This window comes from Narcine bancroftii, chromosome 1 (genome assembly GCF_036971445.1).
Source record: "Narcine bancroftii isolate sNarBan1 chromosome 1, sNarBan1.hap1, whole genome shotgun sequence".
NCBI classification, from domain to species: domain Eukaryota; kingdom Metazoa; phylum Chordata; class Chondrichthyes; order Torpediniformes; family Narcinidae; genus Narcine; species Narcine bancroftii.
In genome coordinates this window covers 334,551,988-334,575,905 of record NC_091469.1, presented here as the reverse complement: position 1 = coordinate 334,575,905, position 23,918 = coordinate 334,551,988, and the positions used below count along the sequence as shown (strand labels likewise).

The 23,918-nt window shown below is 42.8% G+C and overlaps 1 protein-coding gene across 2 annotated transcripts in view; it reads left to right on the top strand.

Annotated features, from left to right (window-relative positions):
- Positions 1 to 23,918, top strand: part of LOC138748729 (centrosomal protein of 72 kDa-like) — a 254,596-nt gene that overhangs the window by 192,767 nt on the left and 37,911 nt on the right. For both annotated transcript variants that reach the window (XM_069909398.1, XM_069909405.1), the window contains exons 6-7: positions 7,820 to 7,911; positions 12,129 to 12,183. In XM_069909398.1, coding sequence (XP_069765499.1) covers positions 7,820 to 7,911; positions 12,129 to 12,183 — 147 coding nt within the window. The remainder of the gene's footprint in view (positions 1 to 7,819; positions 7,912 to 12,128; positions 12,184 to 23,918) is intronic.

Genomic DNA, 23,918 nt, shown 5'->3' with positions numbered 1-23,918 from the left:
ATGTCTGCGTTATTCACTTGCTCCAGTCCACCAAGTCAAAGTTTATAATTCCCAGCACTCTCCAGGAAATAAAACTAAACTTTTTTTAAAAACAAGACAAAGGCTGGAAGTTTTTTTCTTTAGTAGGTGAGAAAATATTTGACAATATGGAGTTTCAGCTTGTTTTAAATTTGTTGGTATTCATTATGAGGAAATAGTTTTGAGAAAGGAAAGAGGGGAATGTATTGCTTTTCTGTGAACACTTCCATGTGATCATAAATGTCAACATAAATGACAGAAGCAGGGAGATTGAACTGGCATATACCAAGTAGCCTGACAGTACAAGGTTTTAAATATGTAACAGTGGTGATTTCGACTGTGTACACAGATCCTTGATGAGAAATTTCTGACAATTCTGGATTCTTTAGATGACATTTGTGGATATGCCTGTGTGCTTTGACTGTTGCAGGCAATCATTTACCTAGAAAGCTTTAGTGGTCATTTTGTTATATTTACAGTAACTAAATTCTTCACTTTTGGAATTAATGACCTTCAAGTAAATACAAAACAAAATTCCTTTAATGTCAGTATGCAAGAAGAGAAAAATTGTTTCTCTTTGTTTGTCTTGTGAATGCACAGAAAGAGAGAGACGTGTGGAGAGTGAAGGGCCAGATGAAGGAGAGGGAAGATGCCAGCTGCAGAGAAGGAAGGAGGGAGCTATGCATGTGCAAGAGAGAGAGAGTTCTGAGGGAAAGTTGGAAGAGTGCATAGGGCAAGCATGCGTGACAGTGAAAAGAATTAGCTATCTATGCATGTGTTCAGGTTTCTGTGAGATAAGTGAATGCCTTATAACCCTCCTGCTTACTCTCACTGAGAAGGATGTGGCCAAAGAGAACTTCTACAGCAAAGTGGCCTGACAAACATCCTGTTTGATAACTGACAAATGAAATTTGCAAGGAGAGAAAAGGGAAGACTAATATTCATGGAGATATTCTCCTGATAAAATGGTTGGAGCTGTGTTTTTTTAAATAAACATAGGCTCACCAAAGGTGCTGGCAGAGACCTTTGGACACTCCCCTGATATGGAACAGTGCCAGATAAGATTCATCATTGACTAAGGAAGCCTGCAAAGGAGTTAATGTCATCCACAAAAGGATTTGTACTAATCACATTTGGGTTCATTGACTCTTATTGACACTGTCTCTATCATCCTGACCCCAAAGAAATACTACCTCAAGAAACACAATGTATAGGTCTCAAAGTCCCCCCCTGAGGATGGCTCTTCTTAAACTGCTGCACAGATAAACGGTTCACCCCAAACCAACAGGAGCTGCAGAGAGTCCACCTTGGGACTGCCCTAACATTCACCATAATTAGAATCTGCAAAGAGACTTTTGGTTTCATTATCCTGAACAATTTTTAATTGCTAACACCAGGCTTCAAGGGAGAAGGAACAGCTCTGTTACCACTTGAAGGTTAAGATGCAACAGAAAGCTATGACCTAAAGATTGGATAGTGCATTGAAAGAGCACAGAGGTGTCTTGAGAATAACCACCATATGCATTATTTTGCTGTAAAAGACTTCTGTGTGTTACAAGCCCAGAGGACCCCAAAACCCAGCAGCAATAGATATTCACCAAGACAATGGTTACTTAAACAAAAGTTGCTTTTAATTATCTTTAAACATGAAAATAGAATCAAACTTTAACTTATCACTATTGACTTACTTAACCACCTTCCAATTCTAAGTGCATGTGAATGTAATGTGTAAGTTCAGAAAAGTTCTTTGGTTCACAGTCCAATCTCACTGGTTGCAGGTAATTCTTAAAACTGTGCACAGAATCCAACATTTATAAAGTTCACCAGGCTTTGGTGCCTGAAAAGTAAATGGTTACCGCTCAGGAAGGTTCTTGTCGGTTTTCAGAGAGAGATTTGTTGTTCCTTTTTAATCAGCCACTTCAGTGTCTTGCTGATGAAACTTGCTCCCTTCAGGGTTCTCCAGATGATAACCTCTTTCTTACAGGTCACCTCAGAGTGCCTTTTTCTCTTATTCCAAATGAAACATTTGACAGCCAGTCCTCTCCTCTTGTATGAACCACAAGGGCTTTGACCAAGCCGTTTTACAACTGAGCTTTCCATAAGCTTGCCAGCTTGTCCTGTTCCAATCCCAGATGCTAGCTGTGACACTGTATAAGTAATCTCTCTCTCTCTATCTCTATCTCTCTCTCTCTCTCTCTCTCACATACACACACACACACACACACACACACACATGCACACATATCTTGTTTGACTCTCTGCTTGTAAAACCACATGACCCTCTTAGAACATCAAGCCCTTTTCCAGACAGCAGCAGCTCTGACATGCTCTTTCATCTTTTGCCTTTTGTAAACAATCCATTAGTGAAGTCTCTTGAGCACTCTTCAATGTTCTGCAAAAGCTCTGAGGTCCCGATATGTCTTGCATGGGACAGAGCTCCAGTATTTTAAATAAGATCTGTTTTAAAGTGTTTGATGTAACCTACTCTAACAAACCTTTACCAATTTATCTCCCAAAAACATAATATATACTCTGTCACATGTGGCACAAGCACTCTGGACCAAGAATAGAGATTAATTTGACAAGGAAAGGGGATCAGTCACCACTCACTAGAGGAAAAACTTTGAAGAGTTCAATGGTGACTTTGTCTTTAACATAAATAAGAATCTTGACTGCTTTCCACAATAACCCATGTGATCATTCTCACCACCATCTGTGAAAATGCCATATGCCATCTGATTATGTTGTGAGCCACATGTAAGTTTTCTTACCAATGGACTCACGATAGCAGAGAGCCCAAGGCAGTGGCACGGTTGTAAGAAGTAAAACATTAAAATGTGTAGACACTGTGGTTGAAGTAAAAACACGATGCTGGAGAAACTCAGCAGGTCAAACAGGGTCCTTTATACAGCAAAAGTACAGTTGTAGTTCTGATAGATTATCGTCACTCAGATTGTGCAAGATTCCTTTATTCAAGATTCCTTATCATGTACTAGTATAGAACATTATATTACACAAAATTACCTCTGCTTGTTGAAAGGATTGCCATTAGTGTCGCCTAGCACTTCACAGTAAGAGAGAAAGAGAAGCAATTTTAAAATAAAAAAATTAGACATACAGCACAGTAACAGCCCATGAGTCCATGCCCCAGTGACAGGTCAGTGACAGGTCAGTCTGCGATTTTTCCACAGGAAGGCCTAGGCCTTCAAATCTATCGTATCCTGGTAGAACAGCATCAATCAGACTAATTACCGAACATTTTACCTGACCTTATGTTAAACAGGATGTTTAACCTGCTTGCCTTGTCAATGCTCTAAAGTCTCCATGCATGCGAAATCCAAGCTGGGAGATTTTGTTGTTCTGGATTCCCATTTCCAGGATGTGCACCTTGACTTGCTATCTTGGGAATATACTCATCTGTTCACATATGAAGACTGAACTACCAGGTAGCAGGAGACCATTCCTATCACTGATATCTCTGCAGAGACAGTAGATAGGGCTTTCAATGCTTGGTCACTATTACAATGGATTGAAGGTCTCCGTTCAAGTTGGTGTTGTTCTGAGCTCTCACTGATATTCTGGGCACTACCCTTATTAGCACTATGGCTTATCATCCACAGAACAACGGCCTCATTGACCATTTCCATTGACATTTGAACGCAGCTTTTACGTGAGCAAATGTTTGCCAATGGTTCCGCTTGGTGTGCGTACTGCTGATAAGGCAGATCTTGGATGTTCAGTGACAGCGCAAGTACATGATACTATGTTAACCTTGCCAGGTGAGTTTGTGAATCCAAGTCCAACCACTATGCTCTATGATTCAGCTATGGGAACATCCACCCATGAGTATACCTGAGTTTGCCAAACATCAGGCCAAACAGGGATCTCATGATTTGGGCCACTGACTGTAGGAATTGGTGGTAAAAGTTGATCATGCCCACGAATTCCTGTAGGCCCTTGACTGTACTGGGCCTGGCAAACTGGAGTATGGCCTCTACTTTTGCCGGCAAGGGAACTGCTCCATGCCAGTTGATGCGGTGCCCAAGGAAATCAATGGCCGACAGCCCAAACTGTCACTTCATGGGGTTGATGACCAGGCTGTATTAATTCAAGCGATGGCAGGATTGGCACAGGTGTGTCAAATGCTCTTGGTATGAGCAGCTGGCGATCAGGCTATCATCTAAGAAGATGAAGACAAAATTAAAGCCATGCCCCACTGAGTCCATGAGGCACTGGAACATCTGTTCGGCATTCTTGAGTCTGAAAGGAATCTGGAAGAACTCAAGTAGGCCAAATGGGGTGATGAGGGCCATCTTGGGGACATCACTGGAGTGGACGGGAATCTGGTGATAGCCGCAGACCAGGTTGACCTTGGAGAAGATGCATGTCCCATGCAAATTGGCCATAAAGTCCTGAATGTAGGGCACTGGGTAACGGTCGGCCATGGTGGCATCATTGAGCCTTCTGTAGTTGCCGCGTGTCCTCTAGCCGACTTGGGTACCATGTGCAGCGGAGAGACCCATGGGCTGGATGATCCCCATCTCCTCCATTTTCCTGAACTCCTTGGCAAGGTGGAGTTTGTCGAGTGGGAGCCTGCATGCCCGGGCATATAGCAGTGGTCCTTGAGTAGGAATGTGGTGCTGTACACCATGCTTAGAGGTGTCTGTGGAGAACTGCAGAGTAATAATGGTTCGGAACTCCGCGTAGTATTCTGGAAAATTCATTGCCTGACTCAGTCAAAGAGTCCAGGTGTGGGGCTGGTAACTTAGTTTCGCCAAGTAAGATGGTCTGGAAGATCTTGGCATTCACAAGGTGCTGTTGCTTGAGGTCCACTAGGAGGCAGTATGCCCAGATGAAAGCTGCACCTAATAAAGGCTGCGACATTGCTACCAGCATAAATGACCAGGTGAAATGGCTGGAACGGAACTGCAGTGAGATGGTTTATGTGTCTTATGTGCGAATGCTGCTGTCGTTGGCAGTGGTGAGCACCGGTTCTGACTTCCCAGCGCAAGAGTCGTGACTCGAGGGGGGACAAGACACTAACTTCTGCCCCTGTATCTGAGGAATTTTCACCCAGAGTGTCAGTCCCACAAGGAGGCTATCACAGTGGCCAGCCTCTGTAGTTATTAGCAGTGGTTGGCCGTGGCTTTTCCTTGGAAAAGAATAGGGTGGACAGCAATGGTGGGCTCCTGAACCCCACTTTTGATGGTAAAAACACCTTTGGTCTGAACTGGGGTTACTCGCTGCTGTGGGTGTCACTGGCTTCGTTGGTGGCGCGGGGAAGGCCTGGGCCTTAGGGTGTGGCGCAACAACTTGATTGATGGAGGCACCACCATGCTGCTAGGAGTGCCACGGGATATCTGCCCGGGCCACTACTTTGCATTGGTCACTGAAATAGTCATCAGCAATGAGGAGGCGGATATCTTCTGGCACCTGCTCCAGAAAAACTTGTTCAATCCGTAAACATAGTTTATGGCTGACTGGTAGTGCCAGCATCTCGTTCGTTAAGGCTGATGGTACACGGCCGCCTTGGCCATCCAAGTGGAGCAACCGCATTGAGCACTCATAGCAGAAGAGGCCAAAAGTACGGATCAGGAGCACCTTGATTGATTCATTACCTGTCCACAACTGGTGGCTAGTGTAGGAAGTCAATAATGCAACCTGCTTTCTCCTGGTAAGGTGAACCAACCACAGTACTTTGTGGCATCCAAGACAATTTGTCTGAACTCGAATTGAGCTTCGGCCTGTTCAAACAAGACCTGTGGCTGTGAGGTCCAGAAAGTTGGCAGTTTCAGTGTGTTACGGAGTCCAGAGGACCCCAAAAACCAGCACCAATAGATATGCACCACAACACAGGGTTACTTAAACAAAAGTAGTTTTTAATTAAATCTGAACAAGAAAACAGAATTGAACTTCAACTTATTACTTAACCTACCTAACTACTTAATTCCCCCCTCTAATTCTAAGTGGAGGTGTGTGTAATGTATATTTAACATTAGAAAAGTTTGGATCAGAGTCCAAACTCACTGGTTGCAGGTAATTCTTGTACTGTGCATAGAAGTTAACATTAACAAAGTTCACCGGTCTTTGGCACTTAACAGGGAAATGGTTTCCACTCAGGAGAGTTCTTGCTGGTTTTCAAAGAGAGATTCCTTTTCCAGGACATCTGCAACTGATTCCTTCTCAATCAGTCTTGATGATTAAACTTGCCCCCTTCAGGGTTCTCCAGATTATCCTCTTTCTTTCAGGTCACCTTTCACACCGCCAGTCTTCTCCTTTGACCAGGCCGCCTTCCAAAGTGTGCCAGCTTGTCTCTCTGGAACAGATTTCTGTCTCTCTCCTGTTTCACACCCTCCTCTCTGAGAGCAAAACTCTTCTCCTCTGCTTGCAAAGATCACATGCTCTGCCAGGCAAGCTGCTGTCCATACTTTGTTGCCTCTTGCAAAAAGTTTTCTACAAAAGTCCTGCAAATATCCTGTGTTTTAAAATGTGTGTGTGCAAGCTGCTCTAGCAATTCCTCCCAAGCCACCTCTAAATAGTCTGTCACAATTGAAACTGCATTCTGTGTGCTTGGGCTGGTGATCGTTGGGTCCAAATGCCATTTGGTCCATTGGGGTTACCAATGTAGTCACATTAGGCACGCAGCGAGTGAAAGAACCACCCAGTGTCAACAGTGAGTTGAACCAAATTACCTTAATAGAACTCTCATGTGCACTTAAATCCTTCAGAACCTGACAACGCTTGTGACTCCCGGGACCTTTAGGACATCAGCCACTAGGTTGTGGGCTTGCCCCACACCCGGAACTCTCACAGTCAGATCTGCCACAGACTTGCCCGTGACTCCGTGAGCTAGTTCGCCTGTTTCATGGACGAGGCGCCACAACATATTTAAGATATGGCAGGCATATTTGGATCATGTAGGGGCTCAAATGTAATTATAAATATAAAAATAAAAAGGATAATAATAAATGCTGCTAAAGTATAAATACTAGTGACTTCTCCATGTAGAATTTTTGATGACCTACATAAATGTGAGCCCTAACAGTGTATGGATTTATCATGTGAAAAGGAGGGGTGGAGAGAGGTTGTTTTGTTTTGTCTGGTTTATTTACCTATATATATTTTTATATATAAAATATTTGAGAGTTTTTCTATGTATATTTATGGAAAAAAAGAAAAATAAAATATTTTAAAAGTTCATGCTTTCCCCTCTTCCCCCCATCCCTTTCCGTGAAGCTGACAAATATTGGTTTCTTCTGAATTTCTCTCCGACTGACTACATAAAAAAAACATTTAAAATGTTTGTGTTATGGGAAGGGAAAGAAAAAAGACATTTAATTTCTTTAAAAAGTAGACATACAGCACTGTAACAGGCCAATTCGGTCCTACGAGTCCCTGCTGCCCAATTTACATTCCATTAACCTACATTTCCAGTACTTTTTTGAAGGGTAGAAGGAAACCGGAGCCCCCATGGAAAACCCACACAGACATGGGAGAATGTACAAGCTCCTTACAGGCAGTGTGGTGTTCGAAACCAGGTCTGGTCCCAATCACTGGCTCTGTAAAAGCATTCCACTAACCACTATGCCAACCGTGCAGTGCAAGGGTGTAGGTGAGGGGTGGGGGGGGGGGGGGGTGGGTGGCTATAGGGCTTCGACTGAGAATCACTGGTCTACAGCATTAGTGTTGATTCTGTGGAGCAGATTTGTACTTGGATAAAAAATTACTAACTGCCAATTGGAATTAGGTTTTTAACTTGCTCTGATTCATTGAATAAGAACTGGTGATCTTTTCCCCAAAGGTATTCACGAGACTGACGATGCAAGAAGCAAGCAATCCGCAGCGAGAAATACCACACAAGCAACCTTGATCAGGCCCAACAGGATGCTTAAGGTTTAAAGCCTAGTCTTTTTTATTAAAAATAAATGAAGAGGACTGTACTTATGTATAACATTATCAATTTACCGTAATGTTTAGAGTATTTTTTTAGCACAAGAAGAAAATTTCATAGTGATGGCATAGATAGTTTTCTGATTAACCTATTATCAAAACTGACATATTTACAAAAGTGCTCTTGGTGATACTGGCTTCTCGTTAACAAAAAGGATCATTTGTCTTTCCTTCATACTCTGTTTCCAATTCAGTCTTACTAATTTCACATCCGCGTATTTCAGCCTATTTCTTGCCTGGTAGCTTGAGAAAATTTCCAGCTTCTTTTAATGTAGTAGTTTTACAATGAGCTTGAGACTTATTTCTCTCCTCAGTCACTTTCTGTAACTTGTCATCTGGCACAGTGAAGGCCTGACAGTTCATTTGGCATTCAGTTCTTGGAGGTGCTATCATTAAATATGGGTTTCAAAATAGCCTTGTTAATTGAAAATTAGATCTTAAGGTAGAGGAGCAGAAGTAGGCTATCCCGCCTCTAAAAATACACTTTTCTCATTAGACACTAATATTGTTTCATTGGGTAGCATAAATAAGTCATTTCAATTATCTTGTTTAATCATGCTCTGATTGTTCTGGAGCGTGATGAGCTCAGCTTTTCATTGGTTCCTTCAAAATTACAAGCAGTAGGTATTTTTGCAGTATTGACAAAGTTCTTTACATTTCCAGAAGTAAAATAGCCCTCTCTGATATACTATGATATACATCCAAGTGACATCATTATTATTTAAAAATCCTTAATGAAATTCCCAACTGATTTAGTTCCAGAAAGATTCTTTAGAGGCTATAAAGAGCCATTTGACTATCTGCTCTTCATTGATAGGGACTCACAGGGTGATTAATTAACTGCAGTGATCAAATATTTCATTAAAATTAAATGGTTACATTTTAGAACAAAGGGTAGAGAATTTATATAAAAATAAAAAGTGACAAACAACTCATGCACAAACTGCAAAGGGTAACTTTTTGCAATTTAATGGTTCACTCATGTTTTCTGATTAAAACCAACACCACCTCGAAACCTTGCTCCAAATTTTCATCGACGTGATCCTGGTTGACAGACAGAAGGAATGCGACACACTGTGGGTGCTGTTTTTGAGATTTTCGACTGCAGTGCATCCTTTCTCGGGAAAGGACAGAATCCAATGCCAGTATATTTAAGAATACGAGTAAAACAGCTGATTTTCTTGTTTACCTTATTCCTGTTTGTGTGCGCTTGTGGTGTACATTGACAAAGCTGTCCAAAGTCTTTGCAGTGACATGGGAATTTATCTTAAAGCCCTTTCAGGGACTTGACATGCCAGGGTGATAAATTGAATTGGTGACCAAGCCAGAGAAGTTGTGGGAGGGTTCAAAAACAATGGCTTACTTCTTTCCAATATTTAATTGGAGGATTATCCAGCATTAAAATAATCTACAATTCAAACTGCAATTGGTGTTGAATTAAATATGCATGTTGATGTTGATTTTCGATAACACGATGCAGCAACTCAGTGAGAAGAATGAGAGGGATCAGCATTGATCGTTGGAGGATAGAAAAGTAACCCTGCAGGTGCAGGAAGAGATGCCATTACAGGTGATTTCTTGGAAGCTATAGAGAATGAAACTGGGTGAGAGGAGGATGATACTCTGGTTAATTGCTACCAAAGGGGAGAAAACAAGGAAATAGGTTATGATTATCACAATCACAGAGGATGACATTATCAACCTTCATCAAAATTGTTCCAATATGAAACATTGGTGGTAATCTCATTAGAGGAATTCGAACAAGGAACACTGTTAAAGGTGGCACCATATTGGGAAACTGTATCACATTTAAAGGCTTTGGAGGAAGAGGATAGAAAGAGATCAGAGGGTTGGAGGAACTTTACAGCGCCAGCGATCGGGACAAGACTGGGGTTCAACTCCCGCGCTATCTATAAGGTGTTTGTACGTTCTCCCCATGTCTGCGTGAGTTTTCTCCGGGCTTCCAGTTTCCTACCATTCAAAATGTACCAGGGGTGTAGGTTAATGGGGTGTAAATTGTTCGGCATGGACTCATGGGCAGAAATGTGTTGTTACTTGTAGTTATTGCATGATAAATTGTCATATTCAAAGCAAATTTCCACATTCACTTCAGAATGTTATGAACTGTGTTTTTGTCTTTTTAAGATATCTTTTAAAGCAATGTATTTTTAAAAGAGGAATATTTTCAAGAACAGATGAACTTTTTTCAAGCAAAGCATCAAAGTGCACACACAGTGTAAATTAAGATTTTGTGATAGTATCATAGAATCACAGACTCCATGGGGAAAGAGTTTCCACACAGAAGGTGGTGGGTATATGTTGAAAACTGCCAGAGCAAGTGGAGGTGGGTACAATTACAAAGTCAAAAGACATTTAGACAGCTTCATGGATAGGAAATGTTTAGAAATATAAGGACCAAATACAGCCAGACATAACTACCTCAGGAAGGCACTTTAGTTGACCTGGAGAGGGTGGGCTGAACTGCCTGTTTCTGTGCTATATAACTCAATGACTCTGCTTTAATGATACATGGAGAAAAGTTCTTAGGGATAAACAACTTTCTGACTGATATAAAAATATAAAGTGCTTAAGAAAACCTGTAATTGCTCCCCACCATCCCTCTTTTACCAATCTTATATGGTAACAAACGCTCTTTGAATTTTATGGTTTTTAGAAGAAAACAACGTGTTCAGATTAAATCTTGTGCTTCACCCATAATATCTAATTTTGAGTACAGTATTTTATTTATTTGCTGACTTCCTCACTGAGGATGTTTTTTCCCCTTGTGTATTAAATTGAAATATTCTACCAATTTATGTTCAAGCTGTTGATGTATATTTTTTTATTTTACCTGATATTGAATTATGATCGGTGAAATGCATCAGGTGAGTGTGTATTGGGAGCCTAATTGCCCTGCTCAAATCTAGTCTCTACTTTGAAAGTTACTTTGCTTTCAGGAGTGCGTAAAAGTGTTGTTACGAGCCCAAAGGACCCCAAAAAACCCAGCAGCAATAGATATTCACCATGACAAGTAGTTACTTAAACAAAAGTTGTTTTTAATTATCTTTAAACATGAAAACAGAATCAAACTTTAACTTATCACTATTAACTAACCCAACTTAACCCCCTTCTAATTCTAAGTGCACATGTATGTAATATGTGTGTAAATTTAAGAAAAGTTCTTTGTTTCACAGTTCAATCTCACTTCTCATTCTTCCAAGTTCTTTGGTTGCAGGCAATTCTAAAAATGTGCACAGAATTTAACATGTATAAAGTTCACCAGGCTTTTGTGTTCGAAAGGTAAATGTTTACCGCTCAGTTATGTTCTTGTAGGTTTTCAGAGAGCAATGTGTTGTTCCAGGATTTACACAACTGAGGTACCACCATTAGTCACCTCAATGTCTTGCTGATGAAACCTGCCCAATCAGGGTTGTCCAAATGATAACCTCTTTCTTTCAGGCTACCACAGAGTTCCTTTCTGTTCCTTTTATTCCAAGAGAAACATCAGACAGATAGCAGTTCCAGCCATCCGCCACTCTTGAGTTTCTGTTTCAGTTCCAACAAGCTTCTCCTGGCTTCTTACAGCTTTCTGTCTCTCTCCATCTGAGATTCAAACTGCCAGCCACATGTCCTTCTCTCTCTCTCTCTCTTGCAAAACCCCCTCCTTCTCCAGCAAACAATAGGAGTTAGTCTTCTGCTACCATCTGTTGTTTTAGGTAAACAAACCTCTCAATGATCCCTGAGTGAGCACTTTGCAGAGAGGTCAAAAGCCTTGCAAAGAAGTCTAACAAAGACAACCTGACTCAGGTTGTTCTTCCAAGACAATAGCCTATTCATTTCATGATAACATTTCAATTAGCACCAACTTATGAAATGTGCATAGCATTCTAAATAGTTTGTGTAAAGTCACTGAATAGAATTCATCAGTATTTCAAATAAGATTTGTTTTAAAGTGTGTGTATGTAACCTACTCTAATTTTACCAATTTATCTCCCAAAAACATCTCCAAGTATTCCATCACAGTGTGCATGGCCTTATTGAAAGGAACAGCTTCACTGGACTGAAAGATCATTTTTTTGAGTTCACATCCTTTTTTATTCTCCCTTTTCATGTGAAGTTATTTTTAATACATACTGATTTGTTTCCTAATTGCATTCTAGGGTGCCATGAATTCAAAAAAGAAAAACTCTTCAGAATTTCAAGCACTTTGTGAAGGTAATTCATTTTCTTCAATATATAGTTTGCAAATAGTAACATTTGGACTGATTAACTAAATTTACTAAATTCATATCGCTGATAACTGCTGTATGCACTCATATAATCATCAAATTTTTCAGACCAATTTTTTGAGTCAAATTTGGTGGGGGGGGTGTCAACTTTTACATGGGGATAATACTTTTGACCACATTAAGTACTTGCGCTATTTAAGATGTTGGGAGCTCAGATGGCCAGGAACGGGTGGTAAGCCAAATTCGGGATGTCGGGAGCTCAGATGGATGGGTGGGTGGTCCCTACGTGAGAGTCTGTGGCCAAGACATCGGGAGCTTGGGTGGGTGGGAAGGGCGAAGGTCAGCTGATAGTGGCAATGGGAAGTCAGATTGATGGGTGGCTTGGCCCGAGGAGAGAGTCTGCGGCCAGGGCGTCGGGAGCTCTAGTGGGAGGGTAACCGGGGCAGGGTCCGCTATCGGGGCATCGGGAGCCCATATGAATAGGTATCCAGGGCAACGGTCCACAGGCGGGGTGTTGGGAGCTCCAGTGGGAGGGTAGCTGAGGTGAGGTTCCACAGTTGGGGCATCGGGGGCTCTGGTGGCGGGCAGGCGATTGGGCTTTTGGGAGCTTGGATGGGCGGGCGATTGGGACTAAAAGGTGAGGGGGAGGTTGACTTTTACACGGGTCATACAAGAACACATGATTTTTGGGCAAAAAAGGGTGGATTGACTGTGACATGATATCAGCGATTAAATGAGTGTTTATGATATTAGCCTGCAATTTAATTTCCTGACCAGTGAAGCTGTGCCTTCATTCAAAATTATCTGTATCCTCAGTCGCCCAGAGATTATTCCCATTCTTACCTCTTAACTCATTTGATTTTCTTCAACCTGTAGTGTGCTGTGCGACACTGGAGACGCAGACTGTTAGCTCGAGTGTCACATCAGAGTGTGATTCAAACTTTGCGCACTTGCATATCAGGCCAGCAGTCAGACCACGCGTAACAAGCAGGGCCAGTTCATCATGACAGAATTGTACGCCACTACATAACCTGCCCCCCGAACCAGCACCGGGGTCTTTGCGCTTTGGAGGCCTGCCTCTGCATGCCTGCTTCTGTACTTGGACTAGCTGGGTCTCGTCCAAGTGAGACATTCCTCTCTGCTTCTGATATCTAAGGTGAAAGTGGAGGTTGTTCTGTGAAGTACTCAGTAGGGTCCCTCCTAGGGATGCTGGAAAGGGGCTCTCTGTCCACCCCTGCGCACAAAAACATAAGCTCAAGACATTAAATCGCAGGGATCATGAATGGGGGTTGACCATGCTGTGAGTGTGGTGGGCCAGGGAGCCCAGTTTCTCCCGGACGTGAATGAGTGTGGTTTCTCTGTCTTGGGCCAGATCGGCGGGAGAGGGCAGGAATCGTCCTGGGATGTGGAGGGCCTGCCCATAGGGCAACTCAGCAGTGGAAGCATGCAAGTCATCCTTGGGGGCAGTGTGGATCCCCAGGAGGACTCAGGGTAGCTCGTCAGACTAGGTCAGGCCCTTGATGCAGGCAATGAGGGCAGATTGAGGTGCTGATTGAACTGCTCCACGAGCCCATTGGACTGCGAGTGAATAAGCAATTGTGTGATGGAGCTGTGTTCCTAGAAGTTTGGACAATTCAGTCCACAACAAGGATATGAACTTCACTCCCCGGTCAGTGGTGATGTGGGAGGGGACGCCGAAACAGGAGATCCAGGTGGACAGAAAAGCTCTCGTGCAAGTGTCTGCAGTAAGGGGTTGCCTCTGATCAGCGGGTGTATCGGTCTACCATTGTGAGGGGGTAGCAGTCGCCCCGCTGGACATGCAGTGGTCTGAAAATGTCCACATGGACATTCTGGAAATGGCATGAGGCCGGCTCGAACTGCTGAGCAGGGGCTCAGGTGTGGATTTGCACCTTTGCCATCTGGCAGTCCGGGCAGGCCCACGCTCATTCCATGGCCTTTTTATGAAGGCCGTGCCAGACGAATTGGGTGAAAATCATCTGGACCATGGAGCAGATGGAGGGGTGTGACAAACTGTGTACGAGGTTGAAAACCGCCTTTTGCCATTTTGCTGGTACCACTGGGTAGGGGCTGTCTGTGGAAACGTCACAGAGGATAGTGGTGGTGCCATTATCCAAGGGCAGGTCTTGTAGGTGGAGGCCCATGACAGCCATGTCTCTGGGTCAGACTGTTGGGCCCAGGCAAACTTGTGGAAGTTGACACCCTGTGAGAGTGAGCATACGGCTGGTCTTGAAAGGGCGTCTGTGAAGATGTTACATTTGCCAGTGAGATGACAAATGGAGGTAGTGAATTCGGAGATGTAGAACAGATGCCTCTGTTGCCAGGCAGACCATGGGTTGGAGACCTTGGTGAAGGCCAAGATTAATAGTTTGTGGTTGATGTACCAGAAAGTACCGAAAATGGCAGACAGCTAGGTATAGGGCAAGCAACTCTCTGTCGAAAGCGCTGTATTTGCGTTCCGGTGGGCATCGGTGTTGGCTGAAGAAAGTAATGGCTCCCAGGTGTTATGCACCTATTGCTCGAGGACTGCACCCACTGCTGTGCTGGACGCATCAACCGTGAGTGCCATGGGTGTATCCATCTGTGGATGCACGAGCATGGTGGAACCAGCCAGGGCTTCCCTTGGTACTGGCGAAGGCTATGGCAGAGTCTTCGGTCCAGTGGAGATCCTTGGTGGAGGTATTCATTAGGTTGAAAAGTTGGCGCATGATGGCCGTGGCGTTTTGGATGAACCTATTGTAGAAGTTGACAATCCCCATGAATTCCTGTAGGCCTTTTGAGTGTGTCTGGCCTGGGGAACTGGTGAATGGCGTCCACCTTGTCAGGGAAAGGTACTGCCCCATCTGCGGTGATGTAGTGTCCCAGGAAATCGATCTTTTCACAGCTGAACTGGCACTCCGTGGGGTTGATCATGAGGCCAAATTGGGCAAGGCGGGTGAACAGGCGTCGGAGGTGGACCAGGTGTTTCTCCTGCTTGCTATCAGGATATCGTCTGCCGTTGGCTTTGTGTACCATGTGGAGAGGTGAAGCCCATGGGCTGTCAGATCTGCGGATGATGCCCAACTCCTCCACGTGCATGAACTCTTTGGCCAATTTGAGCTTGTCCAGCAACAGCCTGTGGGCTTGTGAGTGAATGGGGGCCATTGGTCTCGATGTGGTGCTGGGCGCCTAGTGGCGGCTGTGTAGAGGAGAACTGTGGGTGAAGTATGGCAGGGAAATCAGCGAGCAGGCGAGTGTAAGGGTTCTCAGTAGTCTCCACCATGGCAGGTTCATTCGACATGCCAAGGGAGACAGTTTGGAACATATCTGCATGGACCAGGTGCTTGCCTTGTAGGTCTTCTAGCAATGAGTGTGCCTGAAGGAAGTTTGCACCCAGCCGTGGCTTTTCTACTGCAGCCAAGGTGAACTGCCAGTTAAAGTCCGTTTCCCCGAAACGTAGGGGTATGTGTTTGTGGCCAAACGTTGTGATGGTGGAGTTGTGGGGCCGTGTGGTCTTGTGCACATCTCCAGGGAAGTGGGTAGAATGACACTTACCTCAGCTCTTGTGTTGACAAGGAACCAGTGGCCTGAGATGACATCCCATACATGGAGCAAGCTGTTCTGCTGGCCAGCCACCACAGCCACTAATGGCGGCTGGCCTGCTTATTTCTCTGAAACGAGCAGGGTTGACAACATTTGCATGCCCCAGCTCCCCAATGCTGGTGTGTGGGGCCCTGGGTCTGTCGGTTGCTACGGTGCTCTGCCAGGGGGCTGGGCTTACGGACGGGCCTGTGTTGCGGTCTGGTTAGCTGGGTTCTTGTTTTTAGTGCGGTAGAAGACGTTGGCCTTCGCTGTGACCTTGCACTGGTGCTGAAGTTGGCATTGACAAGCAGGAGCATAATGTCTTCCGGCATCTGCTCCAAGAAGGCCTGCTCTAAAATGAGCCAGGGCTTACCTTACGGCCCTCTACCAGCTCGAGCATCTCGTCCATTAATGCACATGGCATTCTGTCTCCAAGACATCTAAGTGTAAGAGTCTGGCTGCTTTATCGCATTGGGATAGGCCATCAGTGATGATAAGGAGGGTTTTTAAGGCTATATATTCACCCTCCTCAGGTGGAGCTTGAATTAGGTCGTCCACACAGGCAGCGGGCTCCTGGTCAAGTGAACTAATGATCTTGAAGTACCTCGTAGAGTTAGAAGTGATCTGCTTGATTTGGAACTGGGCCTCCACTTGGCCAAACCAAGTGCAGGGTCGGTTGGTCGAGAAGGTCGGCAGCTTCAATGCCACGGTGCCAACTGCTGCAGGGTCCATTTGGTTGAGTTCTTCAGGTCGTGGAGACTCGTTGGGGTCACCACCGTTGCGTGCTATGCAAGAGCAGTGGAACAGACTGGAGATGCAAGCTGTTAGCTCAAGTGTCACAGCAGAGTGTTTATTCAAACTTCACACGCTTGTTTATCAGACCACGCAACCGCCCAACCACTTGTGTGACGCCAACGCAAGTGCGCAGGCCAACTTCCCCCCTGGAGTGGAAGAGACTGGTATGTGCCGCCATCTTTGTCATGACTGCCCTGCCAACTGCATGTTACAAGCGGGGCAGTTTTGTTACTGCAGAGTTGCGCACCACTACAAACCCATAATTAATATCCTTTGTACATTGTATTCTGCTGTGATTTCATTTCTTCCTATCATCCCTGCTCCTCACACCCTGCTCAGTCTTTCACGTGCTCCAGCTCTTAATCAATATTCAGAGTTTTTCTGGGCTTTCGTCTCCTTTTTCCTCTTGACCATCATCCTTCCAACGTTGCGTCTAAACTCATCCCATCTATAAGACGTTCTCGTTTGTACAGTCCTCAGCAAACCTCCAACCAGGCTCCAAATCTTAAACAATTTTTAGGACAATTTGCCGAGAAATCCAGCTATTTAGCACTGACTTTTTCTGTTTTATGTGAATGAAAATGTGTTTTTGTGGTATTAATACAGTAGAATCCAGAGGCTGGTGGAGTGGTAGGTGAAGACAAGAGGAATCCCGTCGTTGATGTATTTGAGGGCAGAGGGGGCCAGGACAGATATGTGAGCACCGAGTTGATGGTGGTACAGGTACACAATCCTTTATCTGGACATCTAAAATCCAGAAAACTCCAAAAACAGGCAACTGGGGAGAGAGATGGCAGCACGATTCGGGCGGGTGAAGGGGGGAGACAGCAGTGCGATTGGAAGGGGGTGGGGGTGGATTCGGCAGCAAGATTCAGGTGGGCTTAAATCTGGCTTTCCAAAATCCAGAAAAATTTGAAATTCGGAACACATTGTCCCCCAAGGGTTCTGGATAAAGGATTGTGTACCTGTGAAGGGAAAGCCAAGTTGTTTGAAGAAGGATAACCTGGCATGGAAGTCCTCGTCCTGGGTACAGATGCGATAGAGACTGATGAATTGAGCGAATGGATTGGAATCCTTACATGGGACATGGTGGGAAGAGATGTAGTTTAAGTAGCTTTTGGAATTAATGAGTTTGTAGAATATTTCTGTCGAGAATTTGACTCCTGAGATGGATGCAAAGAGAATGAGGAAAGGGAGAGTGTTGCTAGTGATGGATCCAGTGAATTTGAGGTGGGGTGGAAGTTGGCAGCAAAGTGGATGAAGTCATCAAGTTCATCGTGGGTAGATGAGGCAGCACCAAAGTAGTCATCGATGTAGCAGAGGAAGAGTTGAGGAGCCTTGCCTGCATAGACTTGTAGCATGGATTGTTCCACATATCCAACAAAAGACAGGCATAACTGGAGCCCATGAAGGTACCCATGGCTACCCCTTTAACCTGGAGAGAGTGGGATGAGTCAAAGGAAAAATTATTGAGGGTGAAGTTAAGTTCTGCCTGCCAGAGGAGGGTGGTTGTGGAGGGGGATGTGTTAGTTTTATTATCCAGAAAGAAACCAAGGGCTTTGAGGCCTTCAGTATCGTGTTGGAGGCATATAGGGATTGGATATCCATGTTAAACATGAGACGATTGAGTTTAGGAAACTGGAAGTTGTTGAAGTAATTGAGAGCATGTGAAGTGCCCCAAATGTAAGTGGGGAGGGACAGAAATTATCCTTGCTTTATTATTGTAAATGAGGTTTCCTCATGACAGAGGAAAGAAAACCACAGATTTATTTTGCTGGTCCTCTTTCAATGAAATATTAATAAAGCATAGGTGTGAATGAGAATTTTGTATTTCAATTCTAAGGAAATTATCAGTTTTATTTTGGTCTTGTACTTCTATAAATTGATTAGCGTAAATAAATCTTATGATGCAGTTTTAATTTAATGCATGTTACTTTATTGATGTGATATTCAGGAACATAATGAGAATCAGATTTCAGATTTATTGTCAGAGTACATGCATGTTATCACATACAACTCTGAGATTCCTTTTTCCTCTGAGTGCGGCAGAATTACCACGAATTGGCAGAACAAAATTTAACTGCACACAGTGTGAACATGAAAAGAACTGTAAACATAACAAATGCAAACAAATTGATTGTGTAATTCAGGGAGAGCAAAGAAAATCAATAAAGTGCCAGTAAGAGTCCTTAAATTAGTCCCTGATTGAGTTTGTTATTGAGGAGTCTGATGGTTGAGGGGTAGCAGCTGTTCCTGAAACTGGTGGTGTGAGTCTTGTGCCACCTATATCTCTTTCCTGATGGCTGCAGCGAGAACAGAGCTTGTGTTGGGTGGTGAGGGTCTTTGATGATTGCTGCTACTCTCCGACAGCATTCCCTGTAGATGTACTCAATAGTGGGGAGGGTTTTCCCTGTAATGTCCTGGGCTGTGTCCACTAACCTTTGGAGGACTTTATGCTCAGGGATGTTGGTGTTCCCATATCAGACCAGTCAGCACAGTTTCTACCACACACCTGTAGAAATTTGCCAGGGTTTCTGATGTCATACTAAACCTCCGCAAACTCCTGAGGAAGTAGAGGTGCTGTCGTGCTTTTTTTACAATGCCATTGGTGTGTTGGGTCCAGGAAAGTTTCTCTGAGTTAGTGACTCCAAGAACCTAAATGTGCTCACCCTCTCCACCTCTGTTTACCCAATGATCACTGAATTGTACACCTCAGGCTTTCCTGAAGTCAACAATCAGTTCCTTAGTTGAGGTGACCTTGAGTGCAAGGTTGTTTCTAGTGCACCATTCAGCCAAGTTTTCAATCTCCATCCTGTATGTAGACTCATCCTGTCCTTTACACAACCTAATACCGTGGTATCATCGGGAAATTTGTAGATGGTGTTATTGTCATACTGAGCTACACAGTCATAGGTATAAAGTGAGTAGAGCAAGGGGCTGAGATGCAGCCCTGTGATGCTCCAATACTGATGGAAATTGGGAGGAGAAGTTCTTACCAATCTTCACTGATTGTGGTCTGGAGTTGAGGAAATCCATTATCCAGTGACACAGTGGGGTGTTAACTCCTAAGTTTTGGAGGTTGCTGATCAGTTTTGAGGAGATGATGGTGTTAAATGGTGAACTGTAGTTGATAAAGAGCATCTTGATCAATGCATCTTTGCTGTCCAGATGTTCCAAGGCTTTGTGTAGGCCCATTGAGATGAGATCTGCCGTAGACCTGTTGCCACGATAGGTAAACTGGAATGGATCCATATCACTGCTCAGTCAGGAGTTGATAGGTTTCATCATCAGCCTTTCATCACTAAGTGCTACTGGTCAAGAGTCGTTAAGGAAGGTTACTGCACTCTTCCTGGGCACCGGCATGATAGACACTTGTTTGAAACAGGTGGGTACCACACCCTGTTGGAGTGAGATATTGAAGATATCTGTGAATACCTCTGTGTTGAATCTCATGCCATTTCCAGTGAACTCTGCAACATATTTGGGAAGGAATTGGTTGTTAATCCATGACACAATTTTATGATTACGGGACATGTTTATGGGAATAACCTTAATGCTTTCAACAAATATGAGGAAATAATTTGTAACAGTTCCTGTTTAGATAGATCACTAGAACATAATGACTTGAAAAATCAATACCTTTATTGTTTTATTGTAGCTAACCTGCTGCCTTCTTCTAATGTTCTGTTAACTTCCACTTTACAGAACAATCAAATGCGGATGGTTTTGTGTAGCATTTGAGAACGGGACGTATCTGGTGTTTAAAAGGACAATGATAGATGGACGGAATTCCCAAACTATGTGATAAAGAATCTAAGTTCATAGAGAGCTAGTTAACAGGAATAAAGTTCCTTAATGATGAATAATATGATATCGCAAGGTCACACTCAGATGAAACCATGAGGAATAATGGCACAAAAATGTAAGAGAAAGCATAAGGGAATAATCGATCAAGTAAATTGAATAAGACAAGTAGAGACAGAAAAATTAATAGAAAACTACAAAGCAGGAAAAGAATAGGCTTTGAAATTGGAAAATGATTCAAGATGAAGGAAGATCCAATTTTTTCCTGTAATTATGGAAAAGTGAACTGAGTAACCAGGTCAATTCAGAATGGATGGGACTGGCATGGAAGATTTTCGTTGATTTTGGTAGGGCCATAGGGAATGTTGAGGTTTATATCAAAAGATCACAGTTAGATTAGTTGATCACCTTTATTTGGCAGGGCATAGAATTTAAGATCAGGGAAGTTATGGTACTGCTGTGTAAAAATATTGGTGAGGCCACTTTAAGGAATATTATGTATAATTTTTGTTGTCATAATATAGAAGGGAATGATTTCTTTGGAGAGGGAATAGAGGCAATTGACCAGGATATTGTCTGAGACAATACAAGAGGATGCTGGCTGAGATGAGTAGAGAAGGGCAAGGAGGTACCTGGTGGAGATGTTCAAAATTGTGGGTGGCATATAAGTTAAGGACATGAATAAAGATTATACCATAAAGGAATGGGAGGTTTAGATGGGACATGAGTTTTTTTTTCCCATCCAGAGGACATTTGGAATGCTTTGCTAGAGTTGATGGTGGAAGAAGAGACTTTCACAACATTTAAGTACGTATCTAGATAAGTAATTGAATTGCCAAAGTAGGGAAGGCTACAGACCCAATGGCATATACTGGATTAGTGTTGGCATGGGCAAGGTAGGTCAAAGGGCCTGTTTCTCTGCTCTTTGACTGTCTGACTCTTACTGTTAATTATTTGTCACTTTTTTTTCTTGTCCATATCTTCGGTTCTTTCCAAAGTGTGCAAGTCTTCCGTGTCCAGGTCCAGGAAACCCACACCTCTTAGACTAGAACTAGGATACATTACCCAACCCAGTTTTTGACAGAATGCATACCAGAGGGTTCAGGTATGAGTAGTTGTTTCTATTGCAGCATAGAAATTAATGTGCAATCTTTGTCAAAAGAAAGAGTTCACAGAATAAATGTATTGTTTGATTATTTTTTTTTAGTTGCTCTTTTTACACACTGATTTTCTGTTCTTTGAAATCAAGAGGGTTTAAAAGAATAACAATTTATGGTAGCTTTTTTTTTCAATGGAATATTTCAACTTGTAAGAAGTGTAAAGTGTAATACTAGAGCTTGGCTCAAGATCTTCAGAGTTTCAGCATCAATCAGGACTTTAAATCATCCCGAGATAATTTTTTAAAAAAATCCACAAACTATTTGGTAGAGAAAATAAAAGAATGTTTGTCCTTTAGTTGCAAACATGATCATTCTAATAAATTGTTAAGAAGGATATATGTTAAAGAATGATTCAGATAATCATGTCAAAAGATACATAATTTGCAATTAGTTACGTCAATTGCTTAGAATCTCTGATTATTTGGTTGAGCAAGACCTTTTTTTTAAAATAGGAATGCAGCAATAATCATCATCAGATTTTTAAATATCATACATTGGCAAGCACAGAATTTAGTGAGAATCAAAAAAATCTGAATTGAAAACATAAAATTCAAGAAACTCTCATGCAATCAGACATCATTCTTTACAAAGAGAAATGGAGTTCTGACAAAGGGTTTGGAATGTCTGTTCCATAGCTGCCACTTGAGCCTCTGAATGTTTCAAGCATTCTCTGATTTTATTCCACAATTTAAGTTTTCTCTCTCTGTTGGTAGCAATTAGCCAGAGGATCATCCTCCTCTCACCCAGTTTCATTCTCTATAGCTTCCACGAAACCACCTGTAATGGCATCTCTTCCTGCACCTGCAGGGTTACTTTTGTATCCTCCAACGATCAATGCTGATCCCTCTTATTCTTCTCACTGAGTTGCTGCATCGTGTTATCGAAAATCAACGTCAACATGCATATTTAATTCAACACCAATTGCAGTCTGAATTGTAGATTATTTTTCCAGCATATAATGCTGGATAATCCTCCAATTAAATATTGGAAAGAAGTAAACCATTGTTTTTGAACCCTCCCACAACTTCTCTGGCTTGGTTACCAATTCAATTTATCACCCTGGCGGTTGCCTGAACTGAAATAGACGAATCATGCCATGGCAAGTCCCTGAAAGGGCTTTAAGCTAAATTCCCATATCACTGCAAAGACTTTGGACAGCTTCATGGATAGGAAATATTTAGAGGGATAAGAACCAAATACAAAGTCGGAAAGGTACCTTTGTTGCCCTGGATTGGTTGGTCTGATTGGTCTGTTTCCATGCTCTATAACTCATTGACTGCACATTTCCATCTTCATAAAATCCTTCTAAGGCTTTGTGGCTCTTTACATCTGTAATGTCCTATTAATGAGCAGACATCTACATGAAGTATTTATTACAAGGGGGCATACAGTAAATTAAAAGTAGTCTTCAAATAAAGAGCAAAGGACATCTGAAACATCCTTATTTGAAATTGAGTATTTCAAAATTGAGATCATTAGTTTGTTGCTGGAATTCTGAAACACAGTGTCTTAAGTGAATAGATCTATTGGTGGAATAGTTGTAAGGGACTGAGTAGATTCATCCTACGTATCAACATCCTCAAATTCCTTCAATCAATCTTTTCTCTTCCTGAGTGTTTTCATCCAATGAGAACTTAATCACAGACTCCTTCTATAGCATCAGTGCTAATCTAATGCAACTTTTGCCTCAGGGTCAAGAATTTTACATCAGAAGATTAATGTGTAAAGTTAATCTTTTTAGATTAAAGGATAATTGCTTCAAAGAGCCAGCCCATAATTGCCTGCTCTGGGACTTTGAATTAATCACCCAGAATTAGCCAAACACCTCTGATGTTTGACCAATTAATGATTCTTTTCAGATATTTATTTGAATTCACATGAATGTAGAGAAGACTTTATCATCATTTGATTACAGAAGTACAACCTAACAAAATGGTGTTCTCTGGTCCTCAGTGCACACAAATAAATAAATATTGTTTCATGAATATGAGAATCTGGGATGATTAGTGTGAGCAGTTCCTTTGGTCGTTCAACATTCTCACTGCCCGTGACAATAAGCTGTTCATCAGCCTGGTGGTGGTAGCTCTGATACTCCTGTGTATCTTTCCTGATGGGAACAGCTAAAAGATGGTGTGTACAGGGTGGAAGGGGTCCTTAATGATTTTACGTTCCCCTTTTCAGACAACCATCCTGGTAGATCTCGTTGATGCGTAGTAGGGAGACTCCAATGATCCTCTCTACCACTCTTATGGTCCTATGGATTGACCTCCGATCCATTTCTCTGCAGCAACCGTACCACACTGTGATGCAGCTGGCTAGCACACTCAATAGAGATCATATAGAAACTTGACATAATGGTGGAAGGTAGCCTTGCCCGCTTCAG